The sequence below is a fragment of the Solea senegalensis genome, linkage group LG12 (assembly GCF_019176455.1).
Source record: "Solea senegalensis isolate Sse05_10M linkage group LG12, IFAPA_SoseM_1, whole genome shotgun sequence".
Classification (NCBI taxonomy): Eukaryota; Metazoa; Chordata; class Actinopteri; order Pleuronectiformes; family Soleidae; genus Solea; species Solea senegalensis.
In genome coordinates, this window is record NC_058032.1 from 11,704,791 (window position 1) to 11,726,215 (window position 21,425).

Sequence of the window (21,425 nt, forward strand, 5' to 3'; positions counted from 1 at the left end):
AACTGTGACTTTTTCTGTGGAATTGCTTTCTTGTGCTCCTCTATTCAGCCCATGGCTAAGAGGAAAGGAATTAGGCTTACAACCAGAGGGTCAGCAGTTCAAATCCTGGGATTTGAGCTGCCCCTGAGCAAGGTACCCAATCCCCACTGCTCCTGGCACTACTGGTGTGTAAAGAAAAAAGGATGGGTTAAGTGCAGAGGTCAAATTCACTATCACTAATTTGGTGTTTGTGCAAAAATAACTCATTTAAATTCTTTTCCTGTTTCAGTGTTTGCGTCAGCAAGATAAATATCATGTTTACCAAAAACTTACTTACAATATCTGGGCATGGCATCTTCAGTGAACAGTTTAAAATCTGCTGTTGGAATTAACTTCATTATTTACACATCCAATGTAACTTTGATTTCAACCCATTCACAGACGTGGTATGAACCTGATAAATGCAGGTAGAGGGAGTACAACGTCATTTTTATAGAGGTACTTTTTAAAATAAAAAACATTTGAATGAAAATGAAATGAAAAACATTCGATTAGGTATCAATCGGTTGATGTTCTTTGGATTTTAATGTCATTGTTTAAAAAAGATGTCATCGCCATGACTTCTTAAGTTTCCATTGCTACAAACATTCATGGAAAATAATACACACACAGAAACCCAGAGAAGTGGTTCTGTTTTGAAACAAACCAGCTTCATTACATCATTACAAACCTGGCAGCATAAGCAGTTTTTTCATCTTTTCATCATATGAATGAGATAAGCTATACAGTTTCCTTCCATGCTCTGATTACCACATATTTACCCAATCAACATTGAACTATTGATGGGTATTTTTTCTGTCACATAATTGACTTTCCCCAAAGAAACATCTCCTTTAATATTCTGCAAGTCTAAGCCCAGAAGGTGGCAATGTTTTTCTTTCTCTGTGACGCATAAACAGACACAAAAGAGAAGCTAATTCATTGATTTGCGGGGTATTTTTGTGAATCTCTTGAAGCGTACTCAGTCTTTAGTGCGACCCGAGAACAATGCGACTGTGATCCACCTCGCCTTGGCATGACACAAACATCATCTAAGTTATTCACAGAGAACGGTTCAAAAGGTTTCTCTGTGGCACTGAGGAGATGAAAGTGGGGGCACGTGGGGACTAGACGCTACCCGACAATCACCTGTTAAACCCCCTTCATTTGTGTAACACTGAACATCACTCATACACCGCTTAGATACTTTCATAAATGTTTTCCGCAGCTGAAGTGTTGAGACGTTGAAGTTTGGCCACCGGGTGAAAACTTCTCCCTGTTGAGAAGAAATGCAAACAGTCTCAGACTTAAGGAGGAAGGTCCGCACTCGCAGTGATGTTATGTAGACACCCACCTTAAATGTGTCGCATTAATCTGAATGACCTATGAGTCACATTCAACACTTACGAAAAATAAAGGCGAGGATTATGATGATGGTTGAGAAGAAAATAGCTCCCATCCTGGCAACGTTCCCCACTTCCAGGGAGGCTTTGAATTTCTCCTGTAATATAAATTCACATGGGACCGTTTCAGATATAATTGACACACGATATATGTGGCATAAACGCACAATGACTGCATGTTGTGCTCCATGTTCTCATTTCCATTTTAGTCTTCAATAAAAACAGATTTTTATCATATAATTGGGATAAGGTATCATCACGTTATTAAAAGGAACACTAATGAAGTAATAATACAAAACCCGAGTGTGTCCAACAACGGCCGCTGTTGCATCACCAACATTCACTGGGGCAGATGTTGTCTCCATTTCTGTTGGGGGTTAATACCATCAGTCACTTTTGCAGTGCATTTTAGGTTTTATCCCTGAATACATAACAGTGCCAATGACGCACAAAACATTCACATTTGCAAACACCTCCCACTTTTTTTAACAAGTTGACTTTATTTATTCACACCTGATTGCTCGTCATGTCTCACAGTGGTGCCAGGTGTCCAGTCCTGGGTAACAGGTTGTTCCACAGAAGCTGAATAAATGAATGAATAAATAAAAAAAACATCATGAAGTTTATAAACAGGATGATCAATTTACCGGAAATGAGGACCAGCATGAGAATCACCTTCCACCATGACCAGGAGTGTGTTGACTTTGTAGTCATTGAACCACCCTGGGATCTGGACCCTGCAGCCATACACTCCACCGTCGCTCCACCGAGCGTCGAGGATGGTCAGGGACACGTCTCCATCTGTCAAACTGCCCTGCAGCTGGTACCTGGACGACCGTCTGGACTGTATGGCCCCGTCCTCGGAGGAGAGGACAGTGTCGGCGCATTTGAACCTGGGCACCTTCCCTCGTCCCCAGCAGAAACTTAGAACGCCATGAGTGCGGGAGTCATACCTACAAGGCAGTGTGACGTTGTGCCCAGTGAGGCCAATAACATCATCCAAGGATTCTGGGGACACTGCGGAGAGCAACAATGGGTCAAACAGGATGATATGAAGCAGAAGGCAATTGGAATTGTGAAACGTGTTGTCCACCACAGCACCCACACACAGATTTACCCACACAACTGCACAATACCAGAGAACAGAAAAGGACAAAAATATTGACCTACCTTGGGTAAGAATAGGCAAGAGAAAGAAACAAAGACCACGCATCATGTGTGGATGCTATTGTATAACGATCTCTCGAACTAAGGAAGAAATGAATTCTTCTCTCTTCCCACTCTCGTCGATGATGGTTTCATGTTCTTAAGTTTCGACTGCACACAATCAGGAAGGAAATGACTGCAGGCTTTGGGCACATTTATGTCTGTAGTTCCTCTGATGTTTTGTGAGTGCACTGAGATAATGATCCGTCTCATGAGCTCTGATAAACTAAAGAGCTTCCGTCACTGCACATGCAAAAAAAGATGAAACACCTAATTTCTATACAGTATTTGTGTTATTCTTTGGCATTTGAATTTATTTTAATTGCTCGAATTGCAGTTTTCCACTGGGCACATTAAACTTTTTTTTATCATCACCTGGAATCACACCAACAGTGATGGAGTGACAACAGTGCAAGCACGTTGGAGGATTTTGTTATTTATGCTGTGACTTAGAAAAGTCCACCACATGTCGCTGATGGCATCTCTTTTATTTTAATGTACAGTGTCCTGAAAGATCTTTCAGGTTCTTATTATTTGACCATTTCTCTATACTCAGATAGTAGTAATTTTACCATTATTTCCTTGTTTATATATTTGGAAAATGTGCAACATAGTGCTCATTTATTTAAGTATCTACATCTTAAATCAACACCCTGTGAAACATCTATGAAAACTAAATTAAAGTTCTGGTGAGTCACATTTAGGAGATTTTATTGATTTATTTAATATACTACTACTGTATAATCAGTTCAAAATATATATCGTGTGTAGCCTTTGAAGAAACCTTTTATGATTGCTTTAGGTAAGGAAATCAGAGCGCTGAAGATGGTTTGCAGGGTGACGTTTGCCAATGTCTGGTCAAACCAGGACCAACCAGAAAAAGAGAAGTGATACTAAGGAGATCAGTCTGTGTCATTTTTAGAAGTTGTGGAGGAGGTTTGCTTTTGCTGACTGGTCAGCTTTATTTCTTAAAAAAACCCTGACCCATAGCACAAACAGGCTGAGCTTGAGGTTATACACATAGAACTATGTGATCTCAAAGACGCTCAGCCCTATAAACTCAGGTCTATCAAGTGGCAACGAGGTCATGTTAAAATAAAGGCTCCACATGGATGACTGCCATCCTGTATGCAACAAAGTCCAATCCACCTGAGAACGCCCTTTGAAACTCGGACGAGACAGAGCAAGTACAGTCAGCCACGCAGGGTAGGTGTCCAAATGGACACTGTCGGTGCCTAGAGTGGTTAGTTTGTCGCTTACTTTCCACTCATTGGCGATGACGAGGTCTCAGCAATTAGTCGCACATCTGTTTTTTTGACAGTCATTGTCAATAAACTGTTCCGTGACACGCAGGTAACTTTTGTTGTATCGATGGTTCCGTCGCTCAGCTTCTTCAAATGAAACCATCCGCCCAACAATCCCCTCACCTCTCTCCATCGTCCACAGCTACTATCCCTGTCTCTCTTACAGCATCGGACTGACTGCAGGCAAGTGACTGTTTCACAGCTTTCATGTCAGAGGTCAGCGCCCACTACAAGTAAACAAACTTGCGTGAAATTATTTTATCGCGGTTTAATCTCGGCTGCATCAATCGTGATAAACGCGGTCACTTTGACAGCCCTGAAAATAAGTGATGAATGGTGGGCGCACGAACGCCAGTGCATGCTGCATATCCGCGTCATTCTTTGTCAATGTGAGGTTTCCTAAAGTGATCCATCACAACAGGAGGATGACAGAAAATAATGATTTACAATATTGCTGACTGTGGCGCATCCACGGTAACATTCGGGGCAAACACTGCGCCTCTGTCCATCAAATGACCTTTATTCACTGAATGTGCTGAACTAATGGGATTGGAAACCATCAGGCGGAGAAAACATGCAACAGCAGCATTGTTGAAGATGCCTCTGTCATCTCATGCCCACTTGAGCACATTAAAGACACACTGTAGTGCATGCAACACTGGTTGTACAAGGACATGGTTGAATAAACATAGAAGACCTGTGTTACATATTATTAGGTAAATATTATGACTTCATACAATAGAGAGTGACAATTTGGACTGAAAGATATTTGTGTAAGTGCTGCAAACTTTAACACCACAGTATGTATTCATTCATTCAACACCTGATGTCCTTCTGATAACCTTGTGGCTACAGTGTTGAACAAATATCCTGGTTTGACAGCTTTTTTGTGACAGCAGACGACCTCGGGGACGGCTTGTTGTTGTTTTTTCCCTCCTCCTTGGCAATATTCTCGGTTAGATAAGGTGAAAAGACCACAATGATCATTACCAGGCGCCTATGAAGTGAATACTACAGGGCTGACGTTTGCAGTCATCACTGTGACACTGTGCTGATTTACAACTCAGTCATTTTAGGGTGGGGTTATAGTTAAAGGATTAGTCAACAAAACATCCAGGTGTAAGAAAAGAGGACATTATTTCTCTATCATTTCCAACTAAAAAACATTTTTTAGTTAGGATGATGTTAACCTTTAGTATTAAAAGAGCCATTTTTGTCCCTTCTCCACCCAATTCAATGTAATCTGGAGCTGCAAAACACGTATAAAGTTATATATCGTATATAGATAGACTACAGGGGTGTCAAACATACGGCCCAGAACCGGCCCATCCCAGGGTTCAATCCAGCCCACAGAATGAATTTGGGAATTTAATAATATGGTATACTTTTCAGTTCAAGATAACTTATGTTATAAGTTGTTATGCACATGTGTAAATGGTAAACTTCAGCATAATATTGTTGAAATTGCACTCATTGCTCTCCGGTTGTTCATCGTATGCTCTGTAAAAAGATACTTCATTAAATGTAAAACAAAGGGAAACATTTAGAGATCTTGTTGTTTATTTTATTATGCTATTATTTCACTGCTCCGGTTTGAAAAATGAATTATTATATACTATCTGTATTTATATATATAAAAAAAACAGAGTTTGTTGCATTTATGAAGTCTAAAAAGTAGTAAAAGAAAACCGTTTTCACATTTCATTACTGTTTTTACATTATTGTACCGATAAATATTGAAAAATTACATGCATGAGAAAAACTGCTGGCATAACTATGTGGATGCAAAGATTGACAGGACTCTTAATGTTTACTTCTTCATATACAAATGACTTCATTTAAGTGCTAATAATGTCTCTCCACATTTCAAACACAAGTTTGTCGGGTTCTGGGACGTTTTCGACATCGTATTTGACGTAGACACAGGATGTGACGCATATTTTAGTGGACATTTATCACCTTGATCTCTAAAAAATAACAAGTGTTCACTTTGACGCCATAGGATTTTTGCAAACAACTGTTACCCAGTAGAGTTAAAGATAAGGAAGGCAGTCTCCAACCCATAACATTATCATTAAAGTCAAATCAAAACCATAACTGTTTTACAGGCAATGATTAATTATGTCATCAGTGTCATTTCTGGGGTTGAACAAACAACACTTTTCACATATAATTTGGTGTTGAATTTGGAGACTTGTTGGCCATCGTTGATGTGCGCCTTCCACACGCACACAGCAACAACTGTGATCTGTAACCATGGTGCTTCTGATGCAATCAGAGTTCGACGTCCTCTACGGACACCATCACACGTCAGACTTTGTGTTCAACGCGACCCGCACTCTCTCTCATATTCACTGAATCAACATCATTTTGGCAACTGGACAGAACATGTTGTGTAATGCGTCAAAATGAGTATTCCCACCATCGCTTGAATCACACCGTAAGTTTATTAGGGTGAACAGATTTTAAATTAAAGCTCGACAAGGCCTGCCAACTTGTCAATTATTGATCTGCAGTAACCCAATAAAGTAAGTATAAATCCAGCATTAAAATCTCTCAAAGTTGTAATTGATCCATGTAATTTGTGATGTTTTGTTTTTTGGAAATAATTAACATATTGGTGAGAATAAAAAATGTAAATAGGTAGGTTTCTTTGTCTACTCTGAGTCAGTTTCTTTCTTTCAATCTATTTATTCCTTGTTTCCTATGAAAAAAAAAGGCACATGCCCTAATCAGTAAGCACATGTCCGTGTGTGCACAGTTTTAAATTTATAGCCACCAGTCTCGGCGACTGTGGAGCCCCGGCCCTTTTCCCACTTCTTAATTCCCACCGTTGTCCCTCCTGGGAGTGTGTCTCCATGTCTCCCTCTTCTCTCCTATTAATATCCCACCAGGGAGAGCAGAGCTCGTGGGGAGTTTGGGAGCGGAAACGCCTCCAAGTACTCCTGGAAGACACAGAGCTGGATGAGGGAAATGAGACGACAAAGGGACCGAGATTAAGAGGAGAGAACAGTGATCAGAATGTGTACAAGACAGCATACGTGGGGAGAGGAAATATGCATGAGTTACAACGAGGGAGAAACTGGACAAGAGATGTGGTTTGCATAGAAATACACCTTACACTCACTTGTACAGTTGCCTGATTGCTTTTCAGTCAAGTAATTATTCAGAGAATCTTGCAGAATCAAGCATATTGGAACACTTCCATGAGTCCCGTCGATGCTGCGTCATTATGAAAGATGCAAAAGTCGCATGATTGTTTTCCCACAAAACGTCGTGTCTGTGGATTAGTAACTTTCCACTTGGCAGTGTTCATGGTCCATCTTTGCTGCACACTTCACAGCTGTCTACAAAGCAGGCATGAAAAAGGTGGGATGCCGACAGAGAGAGTCCATGCCCACACAGAGTGAGGCCGAGAGGCACTGCACCATATGAAGATACTGAGCCAACAGGGTTCTCATGACTTCAGTCTTCTTGGGTGCAATAGAAGGGGAAAAATGTGCAAACATAAACATGCTCTTAAAGGAAAGATGATTGGGGATGTACAGAAGAGAAGAAGCTCTTCTGACCCGGGGCTGATCCAGATCCAACTCTTTCTCTCCGCTGGGAAACAAAGTCCTCTTTTCATTTCTCACATGGCCTGGCCACCCCAGGACTGGGAGATGCTGAGAAAACCTTGCCAGGACATGAGCAGAAGACCAGTATGGGAAATATTATCCCCTGGTGGAAGTCATCTAAATGCTTGTACTTTTCACTTTTTACAGGTTAGGGAGAGCTGACTCAGTTGCAGACTACATGATAAAGCGCTCCACAGCACAACTTAACCCAATCAAGTCAACAAACACAGATGTCCAGTGAGTAAGCTGGACAAGCAGGTTAGAAGTTGCAGTCGTCGTGTTGGATAAACCCCTGCAGCTTTGCCCCTGCGGAGTGTTTTTTCCTGTCGGCACATCCGAGCAGACGGAGTCTGACTCAGCCACAATAGTTTGCATCAGCTCAAGGCCACGAGTCCTCATCTCTAAACACAGCAAGAGTCAAGGTTCATGAGAACATTTGTGATCTATCCGAGTGCAACTTGTTCACAAACTGACTCACAAATGCGTGCGGTTGTTTTTTTTTTCTCCTGGTAACTGAACAAGGGTCACAACACGAAGAGTCCTACATTCAAGTCTGATGCCTGGTGCTGTTATTAAGTGGAAAAACAAGAAAATCACTGCAGCGGTTTGTATGACCCTGTGTAACCCTGACAGAAAATAACAACCTCCTTACAAAGTCATTCAAAGAACCTGCCCTCTTGTCCTCTCTGTCATTGTCTGTGAGCAACACTGATGTAAAGCGGATAACGGAACAAAGAGGAAGAACAAGCCAAAATGTAAGTTTTCTACTTTTCAGCTGCAGTGGGAGACACATTTTAATTAATGCTCATTAAATGAATGTATTCATATACTGTAATTATAACCTTTCTGACACACACTGCTGTCGGTCGCCTGTGTTGAGCTTTGCTTTTGGAGTCAATTTGACTCGTATGATGATTTCAGTGCAACTCCTTCCAAGTTAGAAAAATGGACAAAAAGCTACTGCAAATACACGCCGGGTACATAAACCAGCAGGGTCAAAAGGTCATATCCAGCCTCATTCAAGAAGGTATTCGAACGGAAAGTGACATTTTTGCAGTTATGTTAGAGCATGTGCATCTCGCAGTGATTTAAAATGCCACAGAGGCATTGCCACTGTTTACTGTTATGTCAAGTCTCACTTCACAGCCGGCGCTCCTGCTGTGACGGAGACAGGGTCAAAGAAGGAATCTGCACTTGGACAAATTTACTTACTCAAGGCATTTCAGGAATTTTCACACACATGCTTATGTCTACTTCCTCAAGTCATCTTGTCTACAGAGAACATCATCCATCTTCAGCCAAGGATCCCTGTGTGTTGGAGTCATATGGGGAACCGCAACAAAGACAGGAAGGAAACTCAGTGGACACAATGGTGAGCAGGAGTGGGGGCACGAGGTCAAATGTAAAAAAAAACGTACCTGAGAGGGCAAATGTGGCATTCCATGGATTAAAGGACTATTTTGATATAAAGAAATGTATTTGAATCACATAAAAAGGTCCAGCATGTATCATTTAAGGTGGTTTAGCAGCAGAAATATTACATAATATACCGTACACTGCCCACAAGTATGTATTTATAAGTGAATGACTGCTTTAAAATAAAATACACTTGGTTTGTTTTGCCTTAGAATCACCCTTTCATATGTACTGTGGCCTAGCTTTATGGAGGCTGTCATGTTGCATTGCCAAAATACACATTTTGCATTTTTAAGAAGAAGATTACCATGCAAACAAAGAACAACATCCTTTCTGGTATGCAAAGGCCATCATATCACTGATGCTACTAGGAAAGGGAAGGTCAAGTCCCTCCTTTGTTATAACCTGCAGTCTTCACATTAGATGTTATTAAATCTTACACACTGGAACGTGTTCACCAATAGTATTTCATGTACCAATTCATTTGGGAGACAAAAGGTCACTATTGGGAGGACAGAGGATCACAACATGGAATCAAGAAAAACAAGTGGTCAGACTATCAAGCTTCCTTTTCCTTTCCTTTTTTAAAAATGCTCCACTCTGTCGCAGTTATGTAAGCCACTTATTTTCAAGTGTAAACATAAATGAACATGTCAAAAAGAGAAGTCCATTAAATTGATGTATTGCGATACAAAACTGTGTGTGGCTACAGAGAGGTACTGTGCATCAAAGAGAGAGCACAGAGCTCTAATGTATGCTTATTTCAACTTATTTTACAAATTAAACAGTTTTTGAAATGTCCTGAATATGGATTAATATCTGGGTCACCACCCCAATTAATAAATGCTGACAGAGGTCAAAAACATAACGTTCTTGGCCAAGCATCTGAAAAATTAGGGAAAAAAAGCACAATCATAAAAAAGAAATATGTATGTATGTATGTATGTATGTATGTATGTGTGTGTGTATGTATGTATATATATATATATATATATATATATATATATATATATATATATATATATATATATATATATATATACACATACATACATATACATATATATTTGGGCATTTTTCTATGAAAGACATTTTTTTTGAAAATGACTTTACATGGTAATGTTCTTATTATTTACATTAAAAATGGCTCACCGAGCTATTTCTAATTTTGCAGAAACGCCTCTGCATCTCCTCACGAGACGTAAAATACTTCTAAAAATATATAAAGTGATACAAAGTGATTTAAAACCCGTCTTTCTGCCAAGAGCAAAGGCTACTTTATGAACCATCTGTGCATGGTGGGAAATACACACACACAAAGGTTTGTGCAGCTATTCTTCTTAGGACTCTGCATTGATAAAGCATTTCCATTCATTTGGACAGCCTAAACAAAGCATCACCCCTTACCTTAAACATAACCTTAACTTAGCCATAAACAGCTCCTCAGAATTAGGGTTTTGTCTCATTAGGGTCAGGTTTTGGTCTCCATGAGGACTGCAGGTCCTGAAAAGTTGAGCATTTATACCAAAAAAGGTCCTAAAGAGGTGACAAGCACAAAAGCACAAGCACACACACACACACACACACACACACACACACACTTGGTGGTCAATCAGCCTGGACCGAGACATGAATAACCAACCAGTGAAATTACTGCCAGGCTATGCAATCGAGCTTTCATCACCGCTGCATTGTGCTGCACTCTGTAGAATGGGTAAAAACACAGAGACACTTCTTTATACTCCCACTGCAATCTCCTTGGAGACACTGTAGCTACAACTGTGCAGCTTGCTTGGCCAGGAGTCTGGAAGGCCGGCCTGAGATTCTCACAGACGCTTGTGGCATTTCAATTAGGCAAAGAAAAATACTTCCACTGTAGACACACTGACAGCTCAGTTTCAGCTCAGGAGTTTCCTGCTGCAGACAGGGAAAGTGGCATTTCTTTTAATCGACACAAATGTTAGGATCTAAACCGGAGAGAAAATATTACATAATATCGTTATAACTATGAATGAAGAAAAATTGAAAATACTGTCCAACCTACAGTCCTTGTGATTGAGTGTTTTCATGTGCCACAATGGGGACTTACTATATATTAGGGCTGCAACCAACAATTCTTTTCATAGTCAATTAACCTGTCGATTATTTTTTCAATGAATCCAGTAATCGTTAGTCTATAAAGTGTCATAAACTGAAAAATGTTGAAAATAACAACGTTTTATTTTATCCGCAAACCATAATGATTCAGATTTAATGATTTCTTTGTCATACGGAAAACTTCTTTTAATTCTTTAAAGAAACACTCAAACCGATGAATGAATGATTATCAAAATAGTTGACGATTGATTAAGTAACAGTTTCAGGCCTAAAACCGAAAGCTATACGCCTGTTTAAGTTTAAGAATCTAAAAAAAATTATTAATAACAAATGAAGAAAATAAAACTCAGTCATTGCAATAATATCGTGAATCCCAATTGTTTTGGTCAAGATAATAATGAAATGTATATATCCTCCTATGCCTACTGCTGATAATGTGACACACTTGCTCAGCTCACATGAAGATACATAAAGAGGCATCTGGTGCAGCCGTATCCCAATGTTCAATACACATGAGTACACAAGGGCAGAATCGGACCCGATACTAACATAATATGTCAACACTAGACTTTGCCATGTTTTTTCACCTCCTTCCTCATAGTGGACCTTTGCTCCCAGACAGTGAGTGAATGGGAGATGATTTTCTATGAACAATCCATTGTGTTATTGTTAACTGTGGCTGAGGTCTGTGGATTTCAAAAGAGCGCTTGGTCGTGCCGAGAGGCTACAGTTAGTCCTGTCATCAATAGAGCCTATAAATATATCCATATTTATAGGCTCTATTGATGACAGGACTAACTGTATATATGGTACGTGATGTGTTTTTCGCTGCAGTTCTGGCTTTGGAGGAAAAGACCATGAAATGTTCCTATGATTAAAAGATTATCCAAAATAGACCTCGTCATCACGGCTATTGAGTTGTTGACAGATTTGCTACCAGAACGCTTGATAAGGTGAGGAAAAAAAGAGCAATTCATCTTTCCTCTGATACTGTGGTGAAAAATTATGCAACCCTAAACAATAGTTCAGTAAATAGACCCTGAAGGGAAATGGGGTGTTTGTTGAGAGTGAACGCAGCACAACGTATACCTTATTTTCAGCAGAAACACACAAGTCAGTGCCTGCCATTATTTATGTCAGAGACATGCAGTTGGTTTAAGTGAAACGCTTTATTTGAACGGGAATGTTTTGATCATGAGTCGCAAATAAGACGTATACACTTGTATCCTTATTCCTTTATAGGTGGCTAAAAGACTTACATTTGAAGAAGTTGAACCGAGGTGTCCCCATGTCTCTTTGTTAACAACAAACCCACAGAAGATCATCTGATACCGGAGAAGTGTCTAATCAGTGAAGTGCTGGTAAAACCACAGCTAAATCTGACTAAGTGTTGTTCGTGGTCTGAGTTGGTGTTCCAAGTAGCAGATGATATAGTTGTGTAATATTGACTTTTATTCATTCATTCATTCATTCATTCATTCATTCAACTGTCCACAACAAAATTATTTAAAACATGCTCATATGTTATACAAGGCCACTTCTTCATGTCGTTGTCCAACTCCTGCTATTTTACTTTGTTATAGATAATTATGAGTGTTTGCACAACAAGAAAGTGGACTCACACCGTTCACAGATAAATGGAGGCAACCAACACAGGAAGTGCCACACATTAACAAGAATTCAGACACCTAGTTGTTTCCACATTGAAAGATTTGTTGCATACTATATGCCACAAAAGCAAAAAGTGTTTGTATTAAGGTTTAATACAGTTGCTGTAGGCCAATATTCCACATTCTGATAAATGGTTATTCATATAAGCAGAGTTTTTCTAAGGCATGTTTTTATTGTCAACAGTCAATGAAATGTGACCAATTTTATATCAGCACCCGAACTTTCGAATATTAATAATTGTATTGCAAAAAATCAATGTCCATCTCATAGCGTAATAGTTTCATATTGTTTTATTAGTGTTATTCTCCGATATGCTACTGTTTGTATGTCTACTTCTTTTTCATACTAAAAAGAAAATACGACTGTGAATATGTATATGACTGATATAACCATAAAAGCCATAAATCATCACTACCTTTTGTTTTAAACGTTAAAATGTGCCCGGCACTCAAATACACACTGACAATGCAAAAATGCTAAATTGTGTATGTCAGTCTCTGTGTGTGAATGTGTGTATCAGCTTGAGTGACAGGTAGAGAGGGGGGAAAAAGAGTTTTGAACGACCGAGTAAATCAAAACTCTATTCATGCTGCTGTAACAATGAATACAATTTCAACCACTAGAAAAAGGAAGTCATGTTATAATGAGTGGTGGCTATGCACATTAAATGAATGTATGGGCACTGATGCTGCACACCACACTGTATTTTGGGAAATGACAATATTTTTAAAAGTTCAACTTACTTTTATTGCCGACAAGCCATCATTTCTAAAGCTGATAGACTCCGACTGTGATAAGGTAATGCTGCAAATCTATGGCCCTCTTGCTCTCAAGCAGCACACAACAGGGCTTGAATATGACGGATGATTTAGTGAGACGGCCAGGCCTGGGAACAACCCCACTGAACGCTCTGTGAGTCTGAGAGGAAGAAGCAAAGTGGGAGAAAAGAACAAATGCATTTTGTCTGCATTATTTCCTGTAATGACAGTAATTAGAAACAGTGAGAAGAGAACAGCTCGGCTCCCAAATGGCAGACTGGCACTTTTTATACCCAGTGTGTGTATGTGTTATGCACGACCAAAGTAATTGCACTAAAGTGTTAATGACTTTGGGTACAGTGTGAGATGTATCAGACACAAAACAACTGTTTACAGGGGAAGGTCTATGAGACGGTAGTGAGGCCTGCTATGATATATGGCTTGAGGGCACCATCTACAAGACAGGAGGCCGAGCTGGAGGTGGCAGAGCTGAAGATGTGGAGATTTCCGTTGAGAGTGACCAGGGTGGACAAGATTAGAAATGAGCATATTCAAGGGACAACAAAGGATGTTGAAGATGGAGCTGCCGGGCAAGAGGAAAAGAATAAGAACACAGAGAAGGTTCTGGGATGTTGTGAAGGAGGACATGAGGACACAAAGGACAGGGCAGATGATCCACCATGGCATAAAATCTGTAGATGGGACCAGGTTTTCTTATAACATACAATCAACAACATCATTTTCCCATATATTAGCTTTATTAGCTTCCTCTAAAATTATACTTGGGCTTTTCTGACCATCATTCTTCAGTGTAATGGATATATATATATATATATATATATATATATATATATATATATATATATATATATATATATATATATATTTATATATATACAGTATGTTTCCCAGTGTGTTAGATGTTGCCCTGCTCCAGCACACCTGATTCAAACGGTCAGCTGATTAGTGAGCTCTACAAAAGCCTGATAACGAGCCATTCATTTGAATCAGGTGTGTTGGAGCAGGGCGACGTCTAAAACATGTAGGACAGTGTTGCCCCAGGTCCAGGGTTGGGAAACACTGCATTAGTTATTTTAAGATTTAACTACAACCTTCAATGTGTAGGTCTTCTGGTTTTCCTTTTTCAATGACAAATACAGAGCACTGCCACCTACAGGTAAGAAAAGTCTTTTACTCTCAGAATGTATATGCGGGATGCTCGTTGGCTAAACTCAGTGTGATTTTGTTTCCCCAACACATGCCAACCAAGGCAACATTGCAGTTGGTTGTTGGTCCCTGCCGCTGATGTATTTGCAGGCGTCACTGTGTTACTTATGGTTTAGTAAGTTTGCATAAAGCTAAGCTTTAAATTTGGACGACGCAATGCCAACTCTCAAGCCACTAAAACATTATTCCCTGGGCTTTCAGCCACATGACACCATCTTCATCAGCGAATAGATTTTTGCTGGACCCAAGGAGCCAGGGTTGAAGGATGATGTCATGACAGCTCCTCAGCATAACATGGCTAATTCCACACGACAGTTGGTGGCAGCCTGACAATTGCTTTATACATGCACTAATTCAGTGAGCCACATGAACAGGATGTTTACATATTTATATCCCTGTAAAAAAAGAGAACACCTACTCTTCACAGAATTAGCAAGTGTAAGTACAATGCCGGCGCTCACTGTTAATATAAATGATCACTATGGATTACAGCAAACGTTTCAAATGGACTAAGACAGCAGTGGGAAGGGAAACATTTTTTATTAATTAATTGCCAAAAATCTAGATGAATTCCTGCTCAATATATATCCGGAGATAAATTCCAAATATAAACCTCTCGAGGGAAAGACAATCACACACATGCAAGTACTGTCGACATCTCCTCCTTTTGTGGAGCAACATGACGACCACAACACGAGGACACTGACCGGTTTGTTATGTTTTGTTTTTTTGACCGAGTCTCGTAGTTTGTTTACTGGATTGCGGACACGAAACACACATTCCAGCGTAACAAATTGGGGTTGAGCATGTCCTGTGAGGAATGAACACTGCTCAAACTTCCTTATCTCAGATGTTATGACAACAAGAATGTCAAAGAAATGCCAACACACAGCAATCACCTCTGTGCTCTTAGTGTTAGTTTATATTGACCACAATGAAAATTGCAGTAAGATAATGTGTTTTATTAGGACCGTTTGAAACGGGTGTAATGGAAAAATATCATTGAGATATTTCCTAAAACATTGTCAAGGCAGAAACATCACAAGGTAGCAGGAGTAGTACAGCTGGAGATTTAAAAGCAACATATACCTTATTATAGTACCAAAAGTAGTCTTTGTGCATCATTGCCTATTATAAAAAAATTTAATATATATACATATGTATGTGTGTGTGTGTGTGTGTGTGTGTGTGTATATATATATATATGTATATATATGTACACTGTACATACACACACTTTTAGAATAATACCTGGAATCTTACGATACATTTTTGCATTATTATACTATTAATGTACAATATCACTGAGGTCTTGTTATTTTATATTCTGGGTGATTTAATCTTTGAAACAAAAAATAAAGAAATAAAACTTAAAATAAATTGGTTGTACAATGGACATACAGTACAGTATAGGGGACTAGAAATGCCTTGGTTCACATGTCAATTTCGTTTTAGGGATATTATTTTACCCTAACAATAGTGTACAACTACAGTATTTAACTCTTACTAATACATGATAAGACGTCTTCAAAACTTTTATCTAATCTTATAGTTGTTGAATAGTCACAGAGTTGGCACGCTGCTCTGTCAGCGTTAATCTGCCATGTTAGATTCCTGTGTTTGTTTTTGCCCTGTTTTCACAGAGTTTAAGAGGAGACAGGCCGACAGGCTTCTCATTCCAAAACAAGTGAAACTCTCTTCCAGCCAGTACAAACGGAGAAAGAATCACTTAAATGGCCAAATACACTTCACACGCAGCAAGGGACTGACTCTGTGCAACTCTGTGTAACTATTACAAGTAGTGCTCTGTAGATTTACTGGTGCCTGAGAACCAGATTAAAGGCCAAAGGCTTTGCCAAGTGTGACGTCGTTTGAAGCCAATTCAAGAGCTTTCCATGGCTGAAATTATAAAAGAAAAAGTTCCAGCTAAACTGTATCAGTCACTTCAAAATCCATGTTCTCACCTTTTAGTGGTATCCAAATCCAAATATTTCCATTTCATGAATGTCACTGTAATGAACATGATTTGAACTGCTCACTGAAAAATGATGTTTGCTGAAAGAAAAGAAAAGTTGTCCTGTGTAACATTAAACCTGGGGAAATAAACCCAAATATTAGAATGTATCTACATGACTTGATACCACTGCACACCCAATATTAATCCCTGTGAATGGAGCAGTGTGGCAACTGATTAGAATAACTGCATCAGGTTATTGTGTCATCTTACATTCCCTGGTTTCTCTTGAGCATCTCCCTCCACATTTCAATTTGCATGTTGCACACACGAGATAAAGTAGCATCAGAGGCGGTCCAATTTTGTTTTATTCCATATCCAGCAGGTTTAGGTGGCATGATCGGCCTTAATGGGCCTCTAAATCCTACAAGGCATACACTAGCTCAATTGTTACACTGAGTCCCAGGTTACAAAGAAATGAAAGTCATTCCAGCCACTTGTCCCACACAGTTTCTGCCAACTTCCCCCTCTGCCCTAACAATTATTGCTTTTCAGGTCATCACTCTTGCCATTATATGGAATGTCTTCAAAGACAGTGATTCGTGGAAAATTGATCATCCACTCTCAGCATCTCACAGAGTTTCAGTTGATTCCCCTGCAAGATTTTTTGACTTTGGCTTATATTTTCTGATTTACCACCAACTCTCAAATTTGGTCATATCAACCAAAGGAGCTCAAATGCAGACATTATGCCATCAATATCATGTACTCTAAATCATGTCAGTCCAGAAACCATCCTAATTGTTGGCATTGTGTTTCTCTTACTGGAGATGATGATTTTGATCTGTATTTTTTTTTTTAGGGGTGTCACAATCTCGACCTTCGAAAGCAAAGGTGGTGACGATGATTTAACGACGCCCCCCCAAGTGTGACGTCCTGCAGACGGGCCAGAGGGGGAAAAGCAGGTCGCATCATACTACAAAGGTGATTCCTTCCATGTCAGTTCAGATTTAGTGGCAACAGATTGCTGGACTTTCAGAGCAACACAGCAACAGGACTCTCTATGACTTCTTCTTCTTCTTTTTACAGTTAGTTAAGTGGTTAGTCTTACATTCATATTGTTAATAAATTATTTCAATATGACAGACAATCAAAATGGGAATTAAAAAAATTAAATGAGTTATGACATAAAACCAATGATCCTGGACTAAAAAAAGTCTAAAAAATGGCAGGCCCATGTGTGCTAAATGAGAGAAAAAAGACTGGGAATTGAATCAAATCAAGTGACACCCCTAGTATTTTTGGACGTATACTGTGGTACCACCTGGTGTGGCACCCTGGGATGTTCCCTCTGTGGGTGGTTTGCGAGTAGTAGCTCTTCCCCCATGGAATCCTCTTCAAATTCTGTTAACTTCTCAATTAGCCTCCACAGTTTCCTCATGTTCTGATGCATCTCCATCTTATACCACATGATCTATCTCTTCTGAGAGAAGCTCTGCAGCTCTTTGTAAACCAAGTCTCTTGCTCACGTTTCCTAATGTGACCCACACACATGTGACCTACTGTTATTAAAACATTTTGTACCCCAGTCCAGTGTTGAGTACGGAGATATGATGTGCATGCTGGATAGATTCTGCACTCTATTCTAAAGTGGAAGTGTTCGTCGACTCATTCACTACAGAACCACTGGGAACATGGCTTTCTGACATATCTTCTCTTTTAAAATGGAAACATGGAAGTCATAATATTCATTCTTTGGGCATCTAGCAAATATTTGTGCTTAAATAAGAAATTGGGAAAGGAAAGTTTTTAAGCTTTTGGGACCCAAATAATGTGCATTCTGATCTTCATCTTCAAAACACAGGAGGTCCAGGTCATCTGTGTGCAACTGCTATATATGAGTAAGTGTTAATGTTGTTCATTAATGTGTTTCTGACATTTGTAACTGTGCTACCTTTCAAAACAAATCCTTGATCTCAGTGGGACAGCCTGGTTAAATTAAGACCAATAAATAAATAAATGTGCACCTGTAAGAAAGTCTTTACTTGAATCAAAATCATACGGATTTGTCAACAGAGAGAATCCCTTAGACACTTATGTAACATTCTTGTTAACACGGTGTGTGTGTGTGTGTGTGTGTTGTGGCAACCAATCTGTTTTTAATGTAAATGATTACATCTTTAAGGTGAAGATGTTGTATGGTTAGGATGAAGTTAGTATAAGGTAAAGACTAGTATAGCTTAGATAAAGTAAGTCTCAAGGAAATGAATGCTCACTCTCTCCCTCTCCGTGTGTGAGTGTGTGTAAATTTTCCAAAGTTGGCCAAAGGGGTGGTTTTTATCCATGTTCCATGACCTGATGTTACAATGGGCTCCCTGAAAAGCAAGGTAAGATTATGATCTGTGTGTTTTCACGTACACTTTCTCTGCAATTGCAACACTTGGGTCAAATTGACCCAAACACAGTGGACTGTGGTTGTTAGGGCAATTTATTTAAATATATGGTGTCTAAGACGTGTAGCCATTGAGAAAATGAATATATACATCTTCTTCACACAGAATGTCTTAAAAGGCTAATTTGACCTGAACACTAGATTAGGGTTCAGATACATTAGGATAAATGTTCCCAGCTCGATCACTATGCAGCCGTTTCAGAATAGTTTTCAGGATAATTTTTTATGCCAAACTCAATTAGAGAGCAAAGATATGGGAGGCCATTATGAAATTATAGCACAGAGACATTGTTTGCTGCCAACACAAAACCAAATGCAGACCAATGCTCCTTAAAAAGGCACAAAAGGACAACTTATGAACATACACAAGTCTCAGTGGATATTCTAACCACCATATGGTTGATGTCCGCTGAAGATTAATGTAACACTGATGTGAAAACGCTTGTGAAGTTCGAATTCAAGTGGTCGCAGCTTTACACACATAGCTGTCAACACATGACCTACTTAGCTTTAAGGGAGAGTCGGGTGCAATGTCAATACAAACTCAGCTTTATGAAATATGTACCTCCCTGACCAATTCTATTCTCATTTATAAAAACTTCAACAAAGTTACAAAAGTAGAATGTAATTGCCCACAAGATTATATCAACTTCCATCAAAGGCATCATTATTAAATTGTGTTATGTATTCAGTGTGGTCTTTTTCTGAACAATCTTCTTGCTGTGTGGTCCACCACAATACACACAATCATTTTCATCCAAAAAAACTTTAGAGAAATTGGTGAAATTGGTGATTAATGGGATCGCCATTGTCCTCTAAAACAAATTAGTTTTCCTTCCTAAATGCAGCAACATGGATCTGATAGATCAGTGTTGCATTTTCTGTAAGAAGACTGTTTGGACAGGCCTACGTGTTTCGCTGATTTTTATAATCTCCATTAATAACAATGTACTTCCAGGACTTTCAGTGACCTTACATTGTTGCACTTGCGAGGAGAGCACAGGCAAGAAAACAAAAAAGCCTCCTGTTGTACTTTGTCCTCATTTTGCACGTACTTTGTTGGCGCTTAAAGGGTAATTCCAGTTGGGAGTCACCTTTGAATGCCCTGGTTCACTTCCGACCACAAAACTACACTTCAGGGGGACACAGTGGGGATTAAAATTCCTGTTCTTGAGCCACATTTGTTGTCTAGTTCTCAGTGAAAAAAGTAAAATTATGGTGAAATGAAGAGTCATGGTAAGCTATTTGCCATCACTTTATGTCATCCCGTTACTCCCCCAATCATTACTCTTATCAGTTATAACTAATGGATTAGAAATGGGTAACTTTTTCATTATATTACTTAAAATGCCCACTTAACCCAAGGACTCCAAACATACTTAAAAAGCAGGAACATTGCAAAAGGGTATATGCAAAGCCAAGTGTCACTGGTGGGCACGTAACAAATAAAAGAATAAATATATTTCTGACTCAGAGGAAACTGAGGTTGGGAAGCACAATCTTTCAAAAATACTACCCCTATTCTAGTAATACAGAGCTAAATGAAAATCGGTGAAGTATTCCTTTAAAAGGATCACATCTCTCAAGTTTGTAACTCAGGCTTTCTGTTGATTGCAGTCTCGTGGTGGCCATGAGATAAAGCAGCCAAATCCCTGGTTCAGGTCGGGACAAAGACCTTTCCTGTCATCTTTCCACAGTCATCTAATCAATAAAGGCATAAAATGGACACTTAGTCCGTGCTAAGACCATCATCAGAGTAAATGTGATCACTAGTAAACATAAAATCAGTGGAGTGCCCCTACAATGGAGCAATAGTGACCTATAAAGCACAAAGAAAGAAATAAGCCATTAATAAAGGCTAAATCTTGTGAGGCCACTATTACAGGCCTCATAATAATGGAGATCTATCCCATATGAACAAACAGAGACCCACATGGAGAACATCACTATGGGCGCGTGTGTGTGTGTGTGTGTGTGTCCAATGTGGAGCCAAGTCGTGGCCTATTTGGCAAACTCGGGCAGTTTTCACATGGGAAGCTGCACAGCAGCTCCTAGGGATGGACGGTGAGAGACAGGAAGCCACAAATGAGAACAGTAGCTGTTTATATCGCCTTGTGCATACCAGACTGTCCATATTCATGCTTGGTTTACCCTTAGGCTAAGTAGTAAGATGCCGCGGGGCCATAGACCACTGTTGAGCATGTAGACCATTTCCCAAACCATGTGATGTCTGCAGGGGAAATCAATCTTAAGGAGCCCACAGCACAGAGGTTTATGTAGATGTGAAGGACAAATTGCTCCT

At 39.5% G+C, this 21,425-nt stretch overlaps 1 protein-coding gene across 2 annotated transcripts; it reads right to left on the reverse strand.

Moving 5' to 3' along the window:
- Positions 1-530: 530 nt before the first annotated feature.
- On the reverse strand, positions 531-13,674 carry LOC122778878 (T-cell immunoglobulin and mucin domain-containing protein 4-like). 2 transcript variants are annotated; one of them, XM_044041007.1, is made up of 6 exons: positions 13,476-13,674; positions 2,097-2,438; positions 1,935-2,003; positions 1,721-1,788; positions 1,426-1,519; positions 531-1,294 (listed from the first exon to the last, which is right to left on the reverse strand). In XM_044041007.1, coding segments are annotated over exons 1-6 (651 nt in total). In that variant the 5' UTR covers positions 13,477-13,674; the 3' UTR covers positions 531-1,217. The 2 variants fall into 2 exon arrangements, with proteins under 2 accessions (XP_043896942.1, XP_043896940.1); XM_044041005.1 differs by lacking the exon at positions 13,476-13,674 and adding an exon at positions 2,592-3,769.
- Positions 13,675-21,425: the final 7,751 nt, after the last annotated feature.

What these genes read in the sequence shown, in the direction of transcription:
- LOC122778878 (XM_044041005.1), bottom strand. Translation starts at nt 2,637, where the DNA reads ATGATGCGTGGTCTTTGTTTCTTTCTCTTGCCTATTCTTACCCAAG. An exon ending in ACTCCTGGTCATGGTGGAAG is followed by an intron (nt 2,004 to 2,096) that starts GTGATTCTCATG and finishes TCATTTATTCAG; the next exon opens with CTTCTGTGGAACAACCTGTT. An exon ending in GAGACATGACGAGCAATCAG is followed by an intron (nt 1,789 to 1,934) that starts GTGTGAATAAAT and finishes AACCCCCAACAG; the next exon opens with AAATGGAGACAACATCTGCC.